Source organism: Apteryx rowi, unplaced genomic scaffold, assembly GCF_003343035.1.
Source record: "Apteryx rowi isolate R43461 unplaced genomic scaffold, aptRow1 scaffold_146, whole genome shotgun sequence".
Taxonomy (NCBI): Eukaryota; Metazoa; Chordata; class Aves; order Apterygiformes; family Apterygidae; genus Apteryx; species Apteryx rowi.
In genome coordinates this window covers 1,565,660-1,587,055 of record NW_020447708.1, presented here as the reverse complement: position 1 = coordinate 1,587,055, position 21,396 = coordinate 1,565,660, and the positions used below count along the sequence as shown (strand labels likewise).

The following is a 21,396-nucleotide window of genomic DNA, read 5'->3' as shown; positions in this document are numbered from 1 at the left end:
TGCTGGGCCAGGGGCAAAGCAAGTGAGTGTGTGAGATAATCAAGTAGAGTAAAAGCTTGATCTTGCTGGTACTTAACTAAACCTCAGTATCCAGATCCCCTACTGCGTGGACAGAGACTCAGCAGAAATGTTGACCCATTCAAGCAATGAAAGGAACAGAAAAAGGACATTCGTGAATGACATGAATGAGCCAGAAGGCCCTTTCCAACTGTATCGCCCTATTTCCTTATTGCCATAATAAGTCACACAGAGCTCAGTCCCCCCAACCAGGGACAGGATGAAGTCTGTGTAACCCACTTACTTGGCATCTTCCAGCTCCTCAGTTCTCTGAATGGCATCGGTCTCGTACTTTGTTCTCCACTGTGCCACTTCTGCGTTTCCCTTGGAGAGAGCCCGCTGCAGCTCTGCCTTGGCTTCTTGCTCCTCCTCATACTGCTCCCGCAAGAGATCACAGTCATGCCTAGCTGCTTGCAGGGCATGAGCCAGGGCATTCTTGGACTGCAGGGATAGAAAGGTCACAGCAAAACCTGAATAAACAGCCCCTAGGAATTCAAATGGAGACCAAAGTCTGTTTCTTTTTGCCTCTGGCCATGACATCCCTGACAAGTGAGGGTAAGAAGTGTATGAAATTACCTAAGAAAACCTCTCCTGGTGATGTGCTCAGCAATCTATCAAGACTGAAGATACTCGTAACACCTTTGAAGAAGCATCAAAACTTTTAAGATGCAAGATCTGAGATTTTGAGTATACTACTGAGTAAATTTTATTTACCACTTATGGACATTGATCACTCCAAGATTTTTCTCCTCCTGTGACTTGTCTCAGTCCGAGGCAGGAGTTTATCATCAGCATAATTACCAAGAAGCATTCTCACTCCCATATCTCATTTCAGCTTTTATCCAGGCTACAAATGAATGTGAACAGTTTTTCCCATTCCATCTCAACCAATGGGACACAGTCAAAGCATTACCTTGGTTTCCTCTTCTAGCTGTCTCCTAAGTTCTTCAATCTGTTGTGTGAATGACGTTTTCCCCCGGGACAGCTGACTTATCAGTGACTCCTTCTCTTCCAGCTGTCTTATAAACTCACCTGCCAAGGGATTTAACCAAAAAAAAGTAAGAACAGGAAGTGGCACACTCCTACTGAAAAAAAAGCAAAGTCCCAGTTATCCAATTCTGCTGAGCAAAGGAACCAATAGTAATTGTGGCTGACCTTGTGAGCTTTCCTCCAAACTTGTAACCATCACACGCTCCACTAGGATAGTTTTCCTTATTTTTTTCTTTTATTTGTACTGCCATTAGCTAAGCTCATTAATTTTAGTTCAGCTCATGGATCAGCCTAGACCAATGCCTACTTTCATGTGTGGTTGCAGCTGATTTTGTTCATACTTTTCTACGCTATTTTATATTGCTTTTCCACAGATGACTTTTCAGAGGGCTCCAAAGCAACCTGAGAACCTCACAATTGACAGTGTACAGAACAGAGGGATACATAAGAAAAGATATTTACAAGAATGGCATCACTGCAGGGTGGAAACCACAGCCTTATAGGAGTAGAAAGAACTAACTATAAAATAGGAAATGAAATATATGCATCTTGAAAATACACAGAAAGTTAGTCTAGCAGAACAGTGAAATCTGATGAGGATGCAGAAATCAAATAGTTCTACTCTGGTTAAAAAAGTAGCAAGCGCTTAGAGCATATGGGGTATTTTTGGTTTGGTGTGAATGCCTTCTAGAGTGCAATGCTCAAGTTGACACTTGAAAAGATAGTATTCACACAGACAACAGTGCTATACCAACTCCTTAGTCTTCCCTCTAGCATTGCTAAACAGATGTGGTGTAACATTGTTCCTGAAACTGGGTGCTTAGCCAGCGCATCCATTTCAGTTCATGAAATGGTAGTACAGCATGCTGGTAAGTATGGTTATAGGTTGTTTTTTTTTAAGCCAGTCCAAGGCAAGGTTCCCCTCTCCAAGGTTATAAGAATGTTGAAGACAGACAAGTAAAAAGACACTGAGCTACAGCTCCATTCAGCAATCCTAATCCAGCCACCTTCAAAGCAGATGTCATCACGTAATACATCACACTGACATTGAGACACATTTGATATACTGTTTTCCAGTAACTTATTGGGGCTGAACTTTCACATACCATTCTCACTCTGAAGTTTTGTCTTTTGGGTAGTGAGATCATTCATAAGGCGAGTCATTTCCTCCAGTTTAGTTTTTGTCTCGTTCAAATGATCTTCATAAGTCCGACAAAGTTTCTCTGCATTTGCCTAACAGGAATCAGAAGAAAACATGTACCAAGCTGTAGCTTTCCAAAGCCGAGAGGAAAAGTCATCTTTTATTTGCCTTTCAGGGAAATGACAGATAACAAAGACACAAATACCATTTTCATCACCAGCAAATAAGGTATTATAAGGTAGAGGATAAGACCTACTCTTCTTAAGCGTTAGAGCAAGAACACTTATATCATGTTCTGTTGACAACCTGGTTTAAGGAAGAATTTTACCTAGTAAGTACTACTCTTCCATTTGCCACTGGAGCAAGACAACAGTGAAAAGCATCTTCGAGAAACTCTGAGTGAGTAGAATTTGAGTAAAGAATTTGGGATATAGTTCAGCTTTAAAAGTGACTGAGAAGAAATGATTTCCCCCCTGCCCCATCCCATCCCAGATGTGTGTCTGTACACGTGTGCTTAATGTTTTTCAAGATCAAGCTCATGAAAGGCAGAGGCTACAGGGGAACATCGACATCCTTTGTTCTTAGTGTGTTTTTTGTCAGTACCTCTTAAAGCACTTCACAAAGCAGATCAAAATCTTGTCACTGTTTTGAAGATGGGACACTGGAGTCAAGAGAGGAAAACCTGCCTGCTGTCACCTAGGAGGACAGCAGTAAAGCAGGAAATAGAAGCCCCGTGAATAGCGACCCAGGCCAGGGGTCTCCCCATTATGTCACCCTGCCCCATTTGTTTTCCTGTGACTGGGTTCTGAACTGAAGTATCAGAGTGAAAAGGTTCCACAAGAATGTCAAAAGCAATCACATGCCCATGAAATTCAGGCATAAGCCTCCCTCTTAATTGCTAGATGGGGAAATCACCTCCAATGAAAATTGCTTTACTGATTCTGGTTTAATTGCCATTTGTCATAAATTAAGTTTGATGACAACTTTCTAACGCTCAGAATGCTGAAATCTGTTTTCTTCCATTTTATTGGAAGGACTTTTTGGAGTGCTCTGAATGCTACCAAGACTATCTATGCAGGAAACAAAATCCACAATTCATCCATAGGAAGTAAAAACACATGCAATGGTTCTGCAAGCTTTTGCTTGCCCTCCTTGCTAACATGACTCCAACCTGTGAACTATGGGCAGGATTGAGAGGACCTTGTTGGAGATGGGAGATGTCCAGCTTTGCATGGCATCCCCTCTGTCATCACTAGGCTGGGGGAGCACAGTTTAAGTGATATAGTTGTGTGCTTTGAAATATGCGGATGTAATATGGAGATGACTGGGTCTTGGGATGCTCTATATATTTTAGACAGACCAGCTCAATTGCCATCCCATCTCCAGGTAATGAGGGTTATAGCACCTTCTGGGAAGGGGTGACGCTGTACAGTCAAGCCYCCCCAGATTGCAAGGCACTGCCTTCTGAAACACTCCAGCCCTACCAGGTGTCCGGGGAAACCTTCAGACCAGCCTTGGCTACATGTGACCTTTGCGGGGTAGGGAAACCTCAGGCCGCTTACTTTTCCCTTGACCATCTGCTCCATGTTGGATGATAGATCATCCACTTCCATCTTCAGCTCGCTCTTCTCCTTCTCCAGTTTCTGCTTGACCCGCTGCAGGTTGTCCAGTTGCTCCCCCATCTCAGCCACGCTGTCTGCATGCTTCTTCCTCAGGGTGGCAGCTGTGGCTTCATAGTGAAGCGTGGCCTCCTCGAGGTCCCGCCGCAGCTTCAGGAACTCTGCCTCACGTTTCTTGTTCATCTCTAGCTGAGCAGCAGTGGCTCCCCCAGCCTCCTCAAGTCGCTCACTTAATTCCTCCAGCTCTCGGGCCAAATCTGATCTCTGTTTTTCCACCTTGGCTCGAGCAGCTCTTTCCGCTTCCAACTCCTCTTCTAGTTCTTCTATACGAGCCTATCAAAGAGACACAAGCACCTTTGTGTTACCTCCATAATGATTCCTACCTGAAGACCTTGAAGCACCTAACAAATAGTCGAATCCACTGCCAGCCCACACCTTACAACTTATGAACAGATACTAAGGCACAGCAGTTAAAGGACTTGCCTAATTATGCCAATAAATCAGATTCTGAGTTGGAGKAAGACTGATGAGTTGCAGCTTTCTCAGTAGATATTTTCTCCTACAAGCTGTAGTTCAAGATATTTAGGTCAAGAACATAAAAGAGGTTACTTGTAGCAGGAGGGAGGAGTAGCAATTAATTGTAATTGAAGGGGACTGTAAGAGTTCTCCTTGCTCCCATTTTAATAGCTATGTGACAGAAGTAACCTCACTGTAGGAGTTTTAAGGTGAGGATTTCAAATACAGCATTATGTAGAATTGCATGAATAATGGATATATTGCACTGGGGGTAGTCTTTTTTTGAAAAAGTTATTTTGACCAACCAATGCTCCATATTCAAATTATCAGAATGTTCTTTATTTCCACTTTAATTGTAGGTCATTTTTAACATAGAAACTATAATAAAATTAGAAGCTGATTTTTTTGTCAAACATTTTGTTTGGACTGCTCTGACTGTATTTGGCCTTTTCATTTCTGTTGAAAATGTCATGTGCATTTGAGTCCCTTCCTTAAATTTCAAATTCATGCCTATCACTGCTAAACTCCTCCCCTGCACTCCCCTTGCCCCCAGCTTCATGGTTTGGAACAACATGTTATTTGCTTAAAAACAAGATGCCATAGCCTTCCTGCCTCACTTGAAACCACTAGCATTCAGCAGTCATTGGTGGGAAGGAACCACTACAGAGCGAGCATCCTGAGGGAAACAGGAATCAGTCTGGGCAGCTACTGAGTTGCACCACTTTGGGTCTCAAAGCTAACTAACTGGACTGCAGCTACCTGTGAAAATCTGCGCAAAGCACTTCAGTGGGGCACAGAAAGAGACTCCCTCTTCGATGCAAAAAAATGGGAGAGGCAAGCTGACCTGAAGCTCCTTGATCTTCTTTTGGAGCTGCAACACTATAGCTTGTTCATCTTCTATCTTGGAATTCAGCTGGCTCACTTCAAATTCTTTCCTGCCAAGGAAAGGAAAAACCCACTTTGACAATTTGCCCTGTAGCTCAAACAAAGTTAGGTTAATGCAATTTTTTAAAGAGTTGTTCAATAAAACTCCTAACATATCTAAGCAGAAATTGAAAGAGCAAACCTCATGTACTGCTACATGTATAAAAACAYGTCTTCCTCTGAATAGTGCTAAGCTAAGACCCTGGATGCATTTGTGTGATTATATTCTGTGGTTCTTTATGTCTTACACAAGTAATGTTATTTTCAGAATCAGTGGAAAAAATACTTTTAAAATACTTTTAAGAGAGTGAGGTCTTTCAACAACACAGTCATAGCTTGTTAGGATGATTTTAGGGACTTCAGCTTTCTCCTCTAAGCAACGAAAAACATAAGTATATATTTTTTAATGTTGATAAGTATAATCAGTTCTAATATTTCAGGTATAACGTGCACCAGTAACAAAGCAACTTTCCCTCCCTCTTTGACTATACACTCTCTCCTTTGAGATGGAATTTCCTTTTAGCCACATCAGAGCAGAATGATGCACCTGAAGTGACAGTGGTAACTGTGCTGCTTTATTTTGTACAACAGAAAAGGTCTCTTACTTCTTCAGCTTTTCTTCCATCTGCAGCTTATCATTCTCCAAGTCCATGACACTTTCTTGGGTCAGCTTCAAATCCCCTTCCAGTTTGCGTTTTGCCCTTTCCAGATCCATCCTCACTTTCTTCTCTTGTTCAAGTGAGCCCTCAAGCTTTAGAAATGAAGTCATTTCTTAAATATATTGAGCACAGATGGTTTACAACAGCCAGAAGCATACTAGGCCCAGCTTTGTGCTGAGCTCTTGCAAGTGCTGTAGCAGAAGCGCGTAAGTACAAGAGTCCGATTTTACATTTTTTGTTTTCTTGTAGCCAATGGCCTGTACAAAGAACATATGAGCTAAAGAAATATAACATAAGGGCTACTCCATGATTTATGACAGTGCAAGTATTACAGTTCTCTTGGTAGCAGAGCTCTGTTTGACTACATGCCAGTTACAGTGAAAATGCAACTGAGTAGTGGATTTTCCCTCATTATTGCACTCCTTTCAAAGGCTTAACTACAGGGAGAAGTTTTTACACAGTTGCTGTAATTATACTTTTTTTTTTTCCAGACAGTATTACATGGACTGTATTTATACATCCTTGATCATTTACAAAAGGACAGAAATACATTTCAAAGCTTTGTGACATTTCAGACTCATGAAAACTGTAAATGGTGTACAAACAAGCCTGGAGAAAAATTAAGGCAGAGCCAGCTTACATCATCCACTTGTTGTTCCAGTTTCAGTTTAGCTTTGCTCAGTGTGTTGACCTTGTCCTCCTCTGCTTGTAGGTCATCCAGAACTTGCTGGTGAGCTTCCTGCAAGGACTTCTTCTCCTTAGTAAGTTTGCTGATGTTCTCGTCAAGAGTTGCCATTTCTTCTGTCAGATTTTTGACCTGTGTGAGAGAGGAAGCAGTGATGGATGTATTTGTAAGACTTTGGAGTGACAGGTTATCATAAAGCTTAAAGGACTGCCTATACTGAATGTGTATGCAGGAAAAGGGTTGAAGGAAAGGGGATTTTTTTTCTTCCCCCGTTTTTGGCATTTTGAGTGAAACTGCCGTCAAGGGAGCCAGGAAGTGCCAATTCTTCTTGCGGGTGTTTTTCTTTGAAATGCACTAAATTCTTTTCAATTGCAGCACAACTCACTTCCAAAAAAGAGAAACTCAGGCTCAAACTTAAAAATTTTCCTTCATAAAGTCAAAGACAAATGACTCTGTATATACTCTGACCCTGCAGCACGGCCTGAATGAAGCAGTCAGAAGACTGGTAGCTCTTGTCATTGAGGCAATCCATCCCCAGTCTCTTTTGAAAACATATCCTCAAGTTCTAAAAGTACCTTATTTTCAGTAGCGTGCTTCTCTTTCTCTACTTTTGCAAGTGTTATTTCAAGATCATCAATATCTTTCTTGAGTTCAGAGCACTCATCTTCCAATTTTCTCTTCTTAGAAGTCAGCTCAGAATTCATCTCTTCCTCATCCTCAACCCGCTCTGTCAGTTCTTTGACTTTGGCCTCCAGCTGAATCTTAGATTTAATCAACAAGTCACATCGTTCCTCTGCATCTGCCAGAGTGTCTTGCTCCTGGTGTGGCACAAGGAAGAGGACAGCCATGACTGCCTGACCTTTTTTCTTCCTCACTTGTCCCCTATCCTGTAAGTGGTCACAAAGCCTGACCCAACACTTCACAGCAGCATAAGGAACAACTCCTACTCATAACTTCAAAAGGCAAGAGCAACAATTAATGGAGCAGGATGAGTGGTGAGCATGACAAATCATGCATGCCCCTGTAAGAACACTTCTGTATTTAATTGCCATGGACATTGACCAGGACAAAGCCCTGTAAGATTTGCATCATTAGCCCACCTGGTTATTTCCTAGGACATAAGAATTTCTATTTGCTGTAAGCTTTTGGCAATATTCTGACAAGACCAACAGCTTATCTGCATTGACTTTGCACTAATTCCCTGGTTTGTAAGCCTCTGAGTTTGAAAGAACATCTAACAATTATGCAAACCAAATTAGCTTTGCCTACTCACGGCTTGGAGCTGGAGAAGCAAATCATTCTTCTCCTGAACCAAAGAGACTTGCTTTTCTTCAAGTTCCTTTCTCCTGGCTTCAGATTTTTCCAGAGCCTCCTTCAGTTTCAAGAACTCTTCCTTCATATTGGCCATCTCCTTTTCAGTTTCTGCAGACTTCAGAAGAGGTTTGATCTTAAAGAAAAGCTTCATCCAGGGCCAATTCTTCACAGCCATAAAAGCACGGATGTTCCACTGAATTACAAGAAGAGCATCCCTGGTTTAAGAAGAAAATAAACAAAATCCCCTAAAGCTTAGCCTGAATTGAGAAAGTGAGGTTTTTTTTTTCATCCTCAGCCACCTTTACTGCTCTGTTTTCAGTAATATTAGAAATTGTACTAGGTTCTAAAATACGCAAGAAAGTTCCTCCATATCCATAGGAAGAATTTCCAAATCTGATTTTTATGAGAGTGGTGGGCAACTAATACATGGTTGCTATTATTTTTATCATATGTCCATGTTAAACCTTTAATTCAGGATTAGCAAGCATCTTAAGTGCTGTAATAATGGCTCTATTCAACATATAATTAAATCATAATGACCATTATCTGCTAAGACTTAAGAGGGTACCTTCATACCTGCGCTCTACTATCTTCTGAAACTCAATTCGCATCAGTCTGCCACGCGCTCTTGCTTGGATCATTGTTAAGATCTTTGCAAGTCTCTCATCCCTCATTTCTTCTAGATGACCCAAGAGACCAGCCTTGAAGAACACCTGACAGGTGCACAGATGTTATTTGACCATAAAGAATTATTTTATTTGACAGTACATCAGCAGTTACACAGACTTTATTGCAATTGCCCAGAAGAGTGGTATTTTTACTGGCACATTTATAAAGCAGAAAAAAATAGATGGCCCAATACTACTTGCATCAGGGACTGCATTGTACAGTTTCCCAACTGTTTTAAAACTGGGTCTCATCTTCTCAGTTTTGAGCAGGCCAGGCTATCCTATTGCCACATTACACAATACCTTTCAACTGTGGCAGGGTTCAAACCAGGTCAACTGAACCACAGCTCCCAGCTCGCAGATCCCTGTGAATGAGATCATGTCATAATTGCACATGGCCTCATTTCAAAAGCTGCAGTTGATCTTGTGGTCCATGTATGTTTGAGCCTATCTATACTACATAAGCTGTTGTTTTACTGGGGGACATGGACGATCAGCTGCTCCTTTGTTTGCTTGTAGTGCTGCTGCAATAAAAGCTTTGTGGGAGCTTAAGCTCGAGAAACACAATTCCTCTAGCACAGCTTAAAATTTAGTATCAATTTGCTGCTATATTGCTGGCTCCTTGTATTATTAACTGTTCACTACCACCACTAGAAATTTCATAATGTCCTATTCTGCACATTACATTCATCTCCTTCCTCTTTACATAGTCATTGATGGACTCTTCTGGTTACCTTGGTGTGTCCAAAACGATACTGGTTATGGTCAATATCTAAAGATGACAGCAATTTTTCAGAAGCTTTTCTGCTATCCACAAATTTATCCTCTGGGATTGCACCTGGATTCAGAATGCGGTACCTGTTAATAACAGATTAACAATGAATAAAACTGGCCTAGATTCTGCTTTATTCAAAACTAAAAATATCACCTAGAGTAATTTCCTACATCATATCTACACAGACACAAGCAAGAGCAGAATTCTGCCTTCCATGTTCAGACAATCTGTATGGAAAATAAACTGGAATGGAATAAAATACCTCAAATAAAAAAGAGAAGACGTGCTTTGTTTATTTTGACTGATAGGGTAGGACAGGAGACAACACAGCTTGGCATTACCTTTGTTTGAAGTCAGCGTAAAGCACCCTGTTTGGGAAACCCTTTCGGCAAATGCGGATGCCTTCCAGAACACCATTACAGCGGAGCTGATGCAAGACAAGGAAAGCATCCATTTCACCTACGGGGAAAAACAAAGCTAAACTAAATGGGGATCTTCCATAGCGCTAATCTTCATCTCGTTGAGGGAATTAGAAAATGTAAGGTGTCATCTCCTAAAAAAGCAACTCTATTTGATAAGGTGGACAACACAGACAGTATTTAAGTACAGTCTGGTGACTTGGAAGTAAATATTGAAATGACATTTTAAGATTGCTGTGTTTTCCATACCTGGAGTTTTTGTTTCATTGGGGATAATGCATCGTACAAAGTGAGGGGCTGTAGATCTTAGGTTAGTCATCAGCTTATTTAAATTTTCCTAGAAAACACATATTAAAAACACAATTAGCTTTAATGCTTCAGTGGAATTCCAATTATTCATTTCTTTGATTTGTTGGCAGTTAAGTTTAAGGTCATCTCCCTGAACAGTCCCAACAAAATGATAAGCTTAGCAAAATCATTACAGAGAAATGTGTTCAAATAAACCAAATATTAGTCAACTCTATTTTAGGAATCCACATCAGTTTTAGCAAAGTCCTAAAGAGACAGGTGTTTTACTCACAATCCCGGACATCAGAACCAATATGACCAGCAAGCAAGATGCAATGTCATCCTGCAGACCATTTCTGTAAAGCTATGCTTTTATACCTTTTTCTCTTACACTAACTGAAAGTCTCTTACACTAACTAAAGGACATATTATTCATGTAGTGGTGTGTGATAATGTATTGATATATTGATGACTAACTTCATTAACACACGTTGCTGACATCAAATCTTGTTTAATCATAAAATTCCATAGTGAGCATTAGGACTCCCTCTTCCCACTGCACTATCTCAATTAGGTTTTTGTCCCATCTTGTCTGAACTATGACTTCATACCATCTACTATGAGTATTAAGTTCCTTTCACCTAGTGAAACTCTGATTTGAACTGCATTTTTGCCTTGTGACTTCCTCGCCCAGTGAAGATAAATCAGCTTTCCCATTTGTTCTTCATAAAAGCTAGGTTTTTGTCCTCCTGTCCCAACATTTTCCTTTTATTGATCTTAATCAGACATCTTCCAGACAGGCAGCAAACAGCTTAGAGGAAATCAAGCGTTCAGTGCCTGCCAGTGATCACCAAACTCTGTGAAACATCTTTTGTCTAGTATGTGGAAAATAGAGAAGATTCAAGGTGGAATATGATGTCATCAGCAGACTGTTCAAACTGAAAATTTCTCATATGTTAGCCAGAATCATAAATGAAACAACAGGAGCTGGGTACTTAGCAGCTCCTTGTGTCCTGGAAAATGGGTTTCTATTTACGGATTATTAAACCGTTGTCTACAAACACTTTCTTCAGCTATCTTCACACTTCTTCAGCTGTATCTACACGGGCAAGATACAGGTCTCAATTTCCAGTGATTTCACTTCATGAGGAGTAACTCCTAACAAGATAAAATGACATAACTAGGGGAAGACAACTATCTCCTTCCTCACCTGAACTTTAGCTACATTACAGCTTCCTCAGTGTTACCCTGTAAGAAATTTCAGTAATGGCAAATATAGCTCCATTTTTCCCCAGAAACGACACAAGTGACAGCTCCCACCAGGAGTGCATTCCAGTCCTAGAAGGATGGAATTACTCAGGGGAAAAAAAGAAGGGTTATTCTCCACTGCATTCTACGACTTTTGTTTTCCATGGTTACTCTAATTTTAGGATCCAGTTACAAACAGTAAGCAAACAAGGACTAGCAAATAACTTGTAAACACTTCCAGTTCCAAAGACATGCATGAAGCAACAAGCCACAAAATAAAAGTAGTTCACAAAATTTGTGATACTTTCTCAAATATAATACAAATCCCATATTCTACTGAATACTCAAAGAAGAGAAAACCAAACAGCCCATCACACATGCAGTTTTAATAACAATTTACTCATTTAGTCAAGGCCAGTATCCCAGGCCCAGAATGAAAATCTGTTATGAGATTTCGATTTCATTTAGGACAGTCCTTAACATTCCTCTTCAGTGTATTGAGTCTTAACTCAAACTAGGAGGTGGGGTGGGAGAAACAAACCTTGTGTAGCGAGGACACTGTTTGAAAAGAAGCACCTTTCTTGCGTTTCTTTTCTCCGCCCTGATCAGCTAAGAAGAAAAATGAAATAAAAAGTCACATTTTTTATCTTAATGTGGGGTGCAAGGCATGGCAGAGGAGACAGACAAACCTTTCCAAAAGCACAACTTCATTTGAAAGAAAGGCATAGCAAATGACTTGCATGGCTGTGATTGCTCAAATATTATACAAAAATTTCTGAACTTGTGTTATATATCACAAGTTTGCCGTTCTCTGTCCATACTCATGGTTTTTGTCAAAGACTACTGTAAGCTTTCTGGATTACATTTTCATTTCAGATCCAAACAACGTCACTCATTATGCAGAAAGTCCATAAATATGAATAAGGCAAAAATAGCTTTTAAGAAAATAGAGTAGCTTGTAGTTCATTAAAAAACTGATAGGTGAGACAATGCAGAAAAAGCAAAAGAAAAAGCTAAAGAAAAGTAATGCTTAGGGAGACTTTGTACTATGCAATTGAAATCATAGCTTCCACATATCTGTTCTGGAGATACTGGAGCTGTGTAAGTAACATTTGTCCAGAATAGAGGGAAAGCGAGAGTATTTTTCTTGTGACTTTAGATCCTGTAGCTTTGTATCCCCTGAATTTTGCTTAAAGCTTCAGTCAAACTCACTCAGATCCTCAAAGAGGATGCTAATTTTTGACATGACCTTATGAAGTTTCACCATACATGAGCCAAAAACTACCCCAAAAATGTTCAGCAATTGCTGCAGCTTTCTAAATACTGGACTATTAGGTCATTCCCAGGAGGTCTGCATTCTTTCACCTGTCAACAGCAGCCAGCATAAAAAGAGAAGTGAAGGGTGCAATGTGTTTGATGCAATTATCAAAAACTTCTCCCCCTTTGAAAGTGACACTGCCAAGCCTGGAAGAGGCTAATCTGGACAAGCTGCTCTTTTCTCCTGACACTAAAGAAAAGCCAGGTAGTATTCTGACAAGCAGGAATATCCACAGGCAAATATGCAATTAGTAACTTGCAAGAATTTGCTAGTGGCAGGATTTTTGTTATTTATATTCAGCTCCATTTCTTATCCACATTATGAAGTCTGCAGCCTGCTTACTTCTCAGAAAGTATCTTACGATTCATGACAGCAACATCTATAGAAATGAGGTTACTAATAAATAGGCTGTAAGTGATTGCAACTTCAGGACATAAGAGCTACATCTTTGTAATGAATGCCAGTCTTATTTACTTAACAGCAATTTTATGGATGCTTGCTACTTGTCTTCCCACAAATAAAACAGTTGTATATAATGCAGACAGCTTAAATATGTCCTCAGACATACATCAGTCTTGTCAAAGGAGAAACCAACAGCAACAGAAAAAGAATGTTTATTCTTGCAACCTTCTGCTGCTTTTGCCAAGCTGGACTAGTGCTCAGTTACCTTACAGGCTCCCTGCCAATAGTCCGACAAAATATTCCAAAGGTCTCTCTCAGAGTTTATATTTCTTATTGAATTGAGGATGGCTAGCAAGGAGGGCTACAGTGTGGGAAACAAGAGCTGTTCTTGTTCTTCTGCTTTTATGTATGGAAGCTTTTGTGCATCACTTGTCTGCATATCTGAACATTTGCATGCTCAAACCCCCATCGCAGCGTTCACAACACACAAATCCTTGCCAGAATTGCCCAGAGGTTTTACATGTACAAACTAGCTGAGTTAATCACCTCCTTAAGATAACATGGTAAACTCATACAGATGCTGCACACATCTGAACAATTAGCCAGTGCCTCATTTAGCATTGCATCAACTGCAGTTTAGAGTCTTGTTTTGTTTTTTAAATTCATTGCCAGGCATGCATCCCAGAAATGAAAAAAAACCCACGTGAGCCAATTCTGCTTACCGCTGTCAGCACCAACGTAACTTTCAAACAGGCTTGCCAGCAGTTTATTGGATGATTTCTGGAAAATACCTACTACAGTTTCATTAAGTGGATCTTTGTTCTTCTCAAGCCACCCAATGATGTTATAGGGCACCTACAGCAAGCAACGTATTAAAAACATAAATTAGAGGTTGCAAATGTTCTCCTTCAGGGGCACCAGTAGTTCTTTATGGTTTGGCTTAAAGCCAATGACATATTGTGAAGTGCTGCTTCAGAGTGGTATCAGGCATTTGATTTTTCATCACTTCCCATCCAATTCTCTGCTTCCAAATTCCCAGATTTCTCTTCCTAATAATTACCATCTGAATCCTGCACACTCCTTCCAAGCTTTCCAGTCCCTGCATCCTCTCATAGTCTCCATGTGGTCATCTGGAAAGATCCCACATTTGATAAATGACCCAGGAACCCTACTTGTAACTGCTGAACTATAAAATACACAAGTAATAATTTCACTTTGCAACAGCACACAACACTGGAATAATTAAGATATTCTGTTAGAAACTTCATGATTAAAAATCTAATTCCTGGGCTTTGCCACAGCTCTGTTTAGTAGGCAAATAAGTTCCACTCTCAGTATCACATGGGGATATAAATATTCATTTTCTTTTCTGAGTACATTAACATCTACACATAAAGAGCAAAATGGACATTATTTCTCTTAATGAATAGAAAATTAGCTTAACATTTGATTATATTTTGAAAGCAACATAAATAGCATCAGGCAGGTTCTAGCTCTACTCTCTTGAGGCTTCATATAAACTCTGTTTTTTATTGCATTCTCCTCAAATTATTTCTGCCCATGTGGTCTGAAAACTCAGCTTTGAAACTGGGTAAGTTTTGGCTCAGGTAGCTCAGTGCTGGATTCTTCTTGATCCCATCATCAGCCGTCCTTTTAGCTAAACCTCCACAGCAGAATCAACCACCTTTTCCTTGGCTATTTTAACATACTGGTCCTAACATGAGCAAAAAGGGATGTGAAATATGTTTTTTTTCTTTTCTTTCTTTTTTTTTTCAGGGTGTCATCACAGAAGTTAGGTAGAGATGACTCAGTTCATTTGTACAGGGAACCAAGATGGAAAGCAAGATGCTGCCGCTGTTTAATCACTAATCTGACCCTGATTACTGGAAAACCATTCAGAAAAACCATTATCAGCCCTCCTCAGTTTGTTTCCTTTTATCTGTGTGTCCAAGGACCATATATCTTGAAGTTTGGTAGCATCTTAATATGTTGCAAAACCTATGCAGAGAAAGTAGAAGTCTGCTCTTACTTCTAACTGTTCCTTTCTTCCCCTTTTCTTCCTTCCCACTGTTTCCCCTCCCTTCTGCACTATGGGCTAAACCCCACCTGGAAAACCTCTAATATAGATCTACCCTCCAGCAGAGGAACTTACTGCACCGGCATAATGAAGCAGCTCAAAGTGAGCTTCATATTTCCTTTTCTTGTCAGGCCTGGGTTTCTGGAAGTTAGGTGACTTGCCGAGATGATTGTCATAGAGTTTAGCTTTGAACGTCATATCTGTAGCTTTTGGGAACATACATTCCTCTTCAAGGATAGACAGGATTCCCAGTGGCTGTTAATTTAAAAAGATTTTTGTAAGAAAATGTTTAGGCTACCTGCTTTCAAAATCTGTGCAGTCTTTAAGTTTGATCTGRTGGAATTTTAGGCCTGCAAGATTTCTTCTTATACTGGTGAGGAATCCCTTGATTAGTCTGTTAAAGTGGTAACCACACCTTTGACTATTCAGTATGACATTTGTGCCTTAGGATGCTTTATGATGACTTCCAGAAGTGGTTTGATTTATTTCTCAAGGCAGTTGGACCAACTCATATTTTATCATTCATCCATCAGGGCAAGATGGACTAACTTAAGAGTGCACAAATGGTTTGAAGGGGCTGGGATCACATGCATAGAAATCCTACCACTGGAGAACAAAGTGATCAAGTACATGAGCACTTAATAATCAGCCCTCTAACTCCAGCTGTTCCAAAAGCCTTGCTAATACAAGACTCAAAATTTAATTTTTCCTCACAGGTCAGCAGAGATTACATACCATGCCAAGAAGAGATGGCAGAAAGAGATATAGCAAGGACACCTATCCCCACCAGGATCACATTATACTCATAAGGAGGGGGAAAGGAAAGGCATAGCCCATTCTGGGGAAGAGACTGGAGGGAGGCAATAGCTTAAGTCTAGGAAGAGCCTGAAGGACGTTGTACATCACCCTGTAATGCAATGTAAGAATCAGGGCCTCATGGGGGGAGGTACAGGGCACATGGCTGAAATACAGCATTTGTCCTGAAAAGCTGACAAGCAAGTCTGACATTAAGCATATGCGGAACAAGGTAGATGGGAGAAAAGGGGGAATAAGGAAAGAGAAGGAAGAGAAAGTAAGATTACACAGCTATATAGATAAACAGTTACAACACGTTTACTATTGGTTCTGTATGGCAAACTTACTGAGGTAAAGGCAAGTAACCACAAATACTGATTTTCCTTTAAATCTGTTTTGTGTGTTGGAAGGTGAAAAACTTGTCCTGCTGTTTATTCACCACGGTTGCTCCTATCACTAGGATTTGAGAACATTTCTAAGGGACCATCACAAATAAAAAACAATTCAGTAAATACCTCTTAGCACTCCTGTACATACCTTCTCAATTAGATCAATGCAGGCCTGCAGGTCCATGCCAAAATCAATGAAGACCCATTCAATGCCTTCCTTTTTATACTCTTCTTGCTCCAGGACGAACATGTGATGATTGAAAAACTGTTGCAGTTTTTCATTAGTGTAATTGATGCAAAGTTGCTCAAAGCTGTTAAACTGCAGAAAGGGACAAAAAGAGAAGCATTTGCACACAGTTAACTATGGCAAGGGTTTCGTGGAAAAGCAAGGAGGAAACTGTTTACATCTAAAACCTCCTAAACAGTAACTGACTGAGAAACTACCAGCGTAATACTGGAGGCAAAGGAGGAGGGAGCTCAGTAGCAGGCTGCCACCTGCCTCACATGCAGTCCCCCCGCAGCAGGAGGATACCCAGATTTGCTCAGGTCTCCGGCTGAGGAAGGGCAGCATCCTTTCCTTCAGCAGCATGCCACACCAGTCCTGTCAAGCAGAGCCTAGGCACTCTGCTCCACTGCAGAGCAGCATGCAGCAGTAACAGCATTAAACGCTAGCCTTCAGGAATGGATTCTGAGAAACAGAAGTTGCAAAGTGCTGTTCTCACATATACCTGTTTACAATGATCATACAAAGTGGGAGAAATATTACACCCTATAAAAGGTGCTTTCTCTCAGAGAGGAAGATTGGGCGTAATACATTCTCCTAAAACACAGCCCAAAGCATATGAGATGTTGTCTTTGTTAAAGGTTGCCAGCCTCTTCCCTCCCCAGGAGCTATCAGCATGTCCAGTTGTGCTAAATGCTGAGTGTTGTCTACATCTGTTCACTCCAAAATCTTGCGAAATTACACAGACTATTTTCTTTTCAGCTTTCTAGGCTGTTTGCCTTCTGTGCAGTTAGAAAAAGAAAGCCCCACCCAAGAGCTATTGATCAGTATCTTTCACAACCTTCCCCCAAGTCCTCATGCGTTAATACTCACATCAAAGATTTCAAATCCAGCAATGTCCAGGACTCCGATGAAGAATTGTCTGGGCAGCTTAGTGTCCAAGGTCTTGTTGATACGGACCACCAGCCATTTGAACATTCGGTCATACACTGCCTTGGATAAGGCCCCAACAGCATACAAAACCTAAAATATATGTTTCAGAAAAACAGTAGGTGGAACAGAATTCATTATGGAACACAAGGTTTTCAGTACGGCAGCCTTTTTCAATCCCTGCTTGGGCTTTAACTGAAATTTCACAATGGTTCATATAATCACCAATGCCTATTTAATACAACACACAGTTTCTCCTATTATCTGTGCTCAGTTTTCTTCAAATTACTGTTATGTATGTATGTGTCAGTCATATATATGCTCACATGTACATAAAGTATTAGTAAAGCACCTTATGGGGAGCAGTTGGGCAGCAAGTTGCAAATGGTTTAATCCCTTATGTTGCCATGGAAGTTAGATACCATAAAACTTGTGGGCCTGACACCAGCTGTGATGTCCAAGAAGTCCAGAACTACTGTAAGAATAGGGAAGCTCTGTGCTCAAGTAACTTATTGTGATTTGCTTTCAATTTGTGAGGGAAGCTATGGGACTTTGGACTTGTATCTCAAATGCATAAGCAGGAGGTTGAAAGAGCAATCAAAACAATAAGCAGGGAACATAACTAAATGGCGCTGGTGCCATTCAGCCTGCCAAATACTCAACTATACCAATAGGATATAGYTGTCTCCAGCAGTTTGCTGGTTACTGACTCATACCACAACCTGTCTTCAGACAGCAATTTTTATCATAACCAAAATGCTGAAGCCTCATCTATGATACCACTAGGACATTTCAGAAAAGCAGCACTGCTAATCCAGGGACTTCTGTTTCATAAATTAAGAGGTACTTCTAAGTGGATATTGCCTGTAGGCAATTGAGGTCACACAGAGCTTAAAATTACATGAATGATGAATGAGTGAATAAACTATGGCTCAGCTCTCCTAGTTAACTATTCAGATCCCGAATTAGATACCAGTTCCCATGTGGTTTTGCTGTGTCTAGCTTCCTTGAGTGGCTGCAACTAACACATCACTGAAACAATCTTATCAAAGGCAGTAAGGCAGTACTGGCTGCTGTTCCTCTGTTGGTCTCTTTGCTGTCTACCAGTTTCTCCTTCCATTATTCTCTGTTCCCCAAGTTTGGGGATATAACAAGAGAATACGTACCAGAGGATCCACTGTTTATGTAACACAGACACACGTAAATATTTCTAGCAGCTGTCTCTCTATTTGGGACATGAGAGTCGAATCCTCAGGGCTTGCAGGACAGGCACCCAAATGCTCTGAAAGTTTCTTCTTACCTGTTCAACACTTTGACCTTTGGTCACATACTCGTTTCCAACTTTCACTCTAGGGTGCAATAAACCCTTAACCAAATCAGAGGAGTTGATTCCCATTAGGTAGGCAGCTTTGTCAGCACCTGAGAAAGAGAAACAAGATTTCAGCTGGCTTTGAATTACTACTTGAAAACGTGTGTAGCCAAAAAAATGTTAAGCACTTCCACTTCCTAAGAAAAACTGGATAACTTTGCTCTTATGATGATTTATGTTAGGTGTGCCTGTGCTCTACCCTGTGGTAGAGAAGCTCAGCTTAGACCCTATTTGCTGCAAAAATCATACCTGAGAAACTCTTCAGCTTTAGGGAAAACAACAGGTCTTTGCATTGATCATAGACAGTTCAAAAAATTTAAAAAACTACTTCAGGTGCTTGAGGGAGTTCCTCCTCCTTCAAGCAAAGAAGCAAGACCTGAAGACACTAAAGAGAGAGTGAAGGCAACAACTTTTGACATTTTGTTCATATGGTCACAAAAACATAGAGCCTGTGAATATTCATTGGGTTGCTCAGACTGTGTCTATTCAGCTTCTGCTAAATTAGTTCACCCATCACTGTATAAGCCCTACTACAAATAAAATACAGCACTCTTGGCTGAGCAAGGAGTACATTGTGCAAGATCAAGGCAACAAGGACCTGTTTCTTCCTCAACAGAATGTCCCTCAAAATACATGCCAGGCTTTTAACAGTAAGGAGCAATGTTAGGTGTTATTCTTACTTTCAGTGCCATCAGCCTCTGCCTGTTCTTCTCTGGGTCTTTGCTTGAATTTCATGTTCCCAAAGTGCATGATTGCACCTGTGAGCTTGTAGGCACCAGACTTCTCATCTTGCACAAATCCCAAGATGTCCATGGCTTGCTGTGAAAAGGAAACACCAGGATATTTTGTCATTTGCCTCTTCAGTAACAATGACGTCTTGCAGCCCCACAATCTACCTTTGTATGGCAGATATTACTAACCTCCCAATGGGTGTTACCTGACAAAGCAGCCACTGGCACAGCCTGGGTGCCCAGCAGTGACTGGGGAGCAATGGGAGAGCTTCCATTATGTAGCATTTTATACACCAGAGTGATAAGAACATTGTGCCCATGGACATTACATGGAGCAAGACCACATTCAAAAGCATAGCAGTTTATCAATATTCTCACACTTCATATTATGAAAGCAACTGAGACCCATTTCTACTTCTATTTAGTCTAAAAATTTCAGTGACAGAAATTAGGCTCCTGCCAGCACTTTTCCTCCCCACACGCGCCTACTAAGCAAAATGTCAAATCAGTACAGGCTTACATCTGTTGCCATCAATTCTTCTCCATCATCCAAGTTGTCCACTGTAACTACGCCTTGTGAGCAAAAGTGGTAGTCATATGGGTTGGTAGATACCAGTAGCATATCTGTAAAAGAACTGCCAGGGTCAAAACTGCCATCCATTTAGGATATCCCAACAAAACGGAGATTGAAAAGATTAATGCTGACATACATTTGTCTCTATACAAACATGCGTGCAACACTTTTTACAACTGCAGGGCAGCAACTAACTCTTATTCTACTATTCCAGTCTGAAGACCAAGATTTAGAGAAAAAGTGAATAACAAGGATATGTGGATACTGCATACACATCTACAAAAGGATGTTTTGCAATATGCCAAGGTCATCATTTCCTGTATAGCCCTACTTGTCTGCCTTGCCTGGCTCTAGGGGTAAAAATCCCATCCAAATACAGAGGAGAAAAAAGATTTTAGTATGATCCAAGACAGTGACAATGGGCATGGTACCCTCCATTTACATGAGATTCCCCAAAAAATGAGTTTCAGGACTCTTTGGAGAAGACACTCAGCTCTCAATCAATACAAGTCTGAACAAACTTCTCCACTTCTTTCCTCCTTCCTTTTCCTTCATATCAAAAACAAAAAGTGAAGTTGTTTTATAAAAAACTAGCTGGCTCCACAACAACAGGCAAGTCCTGCTTCCCTGCTTCCTTAAGTCAACAAGAAGTTTCACCCATACTCAGCAGACCAAGCTTTGGTCTAGATTTCAGCCTTTTTTTTATATATATATATATATATATATATATATATATGTGTTTGTGTGTCTGTATGTACATATATATGCCTACCAATATAGGTATATATAAAAATCATACTCTCTATATGTCTTATATGTTACTTTGCTATGTAGCCAAAGTTATATTTATTATATAGACTTACCTACATTTATATTTATATATTTGTCTATATTTATACTTATCTATATTTAGATATGTACATATTTATATATAAGTATATATATTTCTTGTATATAAAACAAAGCCACCACTGATTTCAACCTCTTCAAGAGCCTGAAGATGTGCTTCTGCTGGCAAGTAGGGTGTGTGCTGGTGTGGATTATACAGATGGAAAGTTTATGAGAAGGAGCACATTTTCCCAGCATAGAGATTCTCACAAAAATCTTAGTGCAGCACTTCCTTGAAGTCTTTCCCCTAATCTTTGTTAATTAGGCCACATAAAAGCTAAGAAGGCTAGGGATTTAGGGACTTGACCACACATTGTCAGGATAATAAGACTTCAAAACAGATTATGATTGCTATGGCTTAGCAGCAGTTTAGTGCAGCAATAAAACGATTCTTCAG

The 21,396-nt window shown here is 40.4% G+C and overlaps 1 protein-coding gene across 3 annotated transcripts in view; it reads right to left on the bottom strand.

Moving 5' to 3' along the window:
* Positions 1-21,396, bottom strand: part of MYH15 (myosin heavy chain 15) — a 48,076-nt gene that overhangs the window by 15,726 nt on the left and 10,954 nt on the right. For all 3 annotated transcript variants that reach the window (XM_026058370.1, XM_026058371.1, XM_026058372.1), the window contains 21 exons: positions 20,058-20,161; positions 19,487-19,625; positions 18,738-18,856; positions 17,381-17,530; positions 16,433-16,603; positions 15,176-15,355; positions 13,746-13,878; positions 11,845-11,912; positions 10,017-10,104; positions 9,690-9,807; positions 9,308-9,431; positions 8,482-8,618; positions 7,865-8,120; positions 7,167-7,409; positions 6,547-6,723; positions 5,853-5,998; positions 5,168-5,258; positions 3,751-4,140; positions 2,154-2,280; positions 971-1,089; positions 302-498 (listed from right to left, as the gene is read on the bottom strand). In XM_026058370.1, the coding sequence (XP_025914155.1) occupies positions 302-498; positions 971-1,089; positions 2,154-2,280; positions 3,751-4,140; positions 5,168-5,258; positions 5,853-5,998; positions 6,547-6,723; positions 7,167-7,409; positions 7,865-8,120; positions 8,482-8,618; positions 9,308-9,431; positions 9,690-9,807; positions 10,017-10,104; positions 11,845-11,912; positions 13,746-13,878; positions 15,176-15,355; positions 16,433-16,603; positions 17,381-17,530; positions 18,738-18,856; positions 19,487-19,625; positions 20,058-20,161 (3,277 nt within the window). The remainder of the gene's footprint in view (positions 1-301; positions 499-970; positions 1,090-2,153; positions 2,281-3,750; positions 4,141-5,167; positions 5,259-5,852; positions 5,999-6,546; positions 6,724-7,166; positions 7,410-7,864; positions 8,121-8,481; positions 8,619-9,307; positions 9,432-9,689; positions 9,808-10,016; positions 10,105-11,844; positions 11,913-13,745; positions 13,879-15,175; positions 15,356-16,432; positions 16,604-17,380; positions 17,531-18,737; positions 18,857-19,486; positions 19,626-20,057; positions 20,162-21,396) is intronic.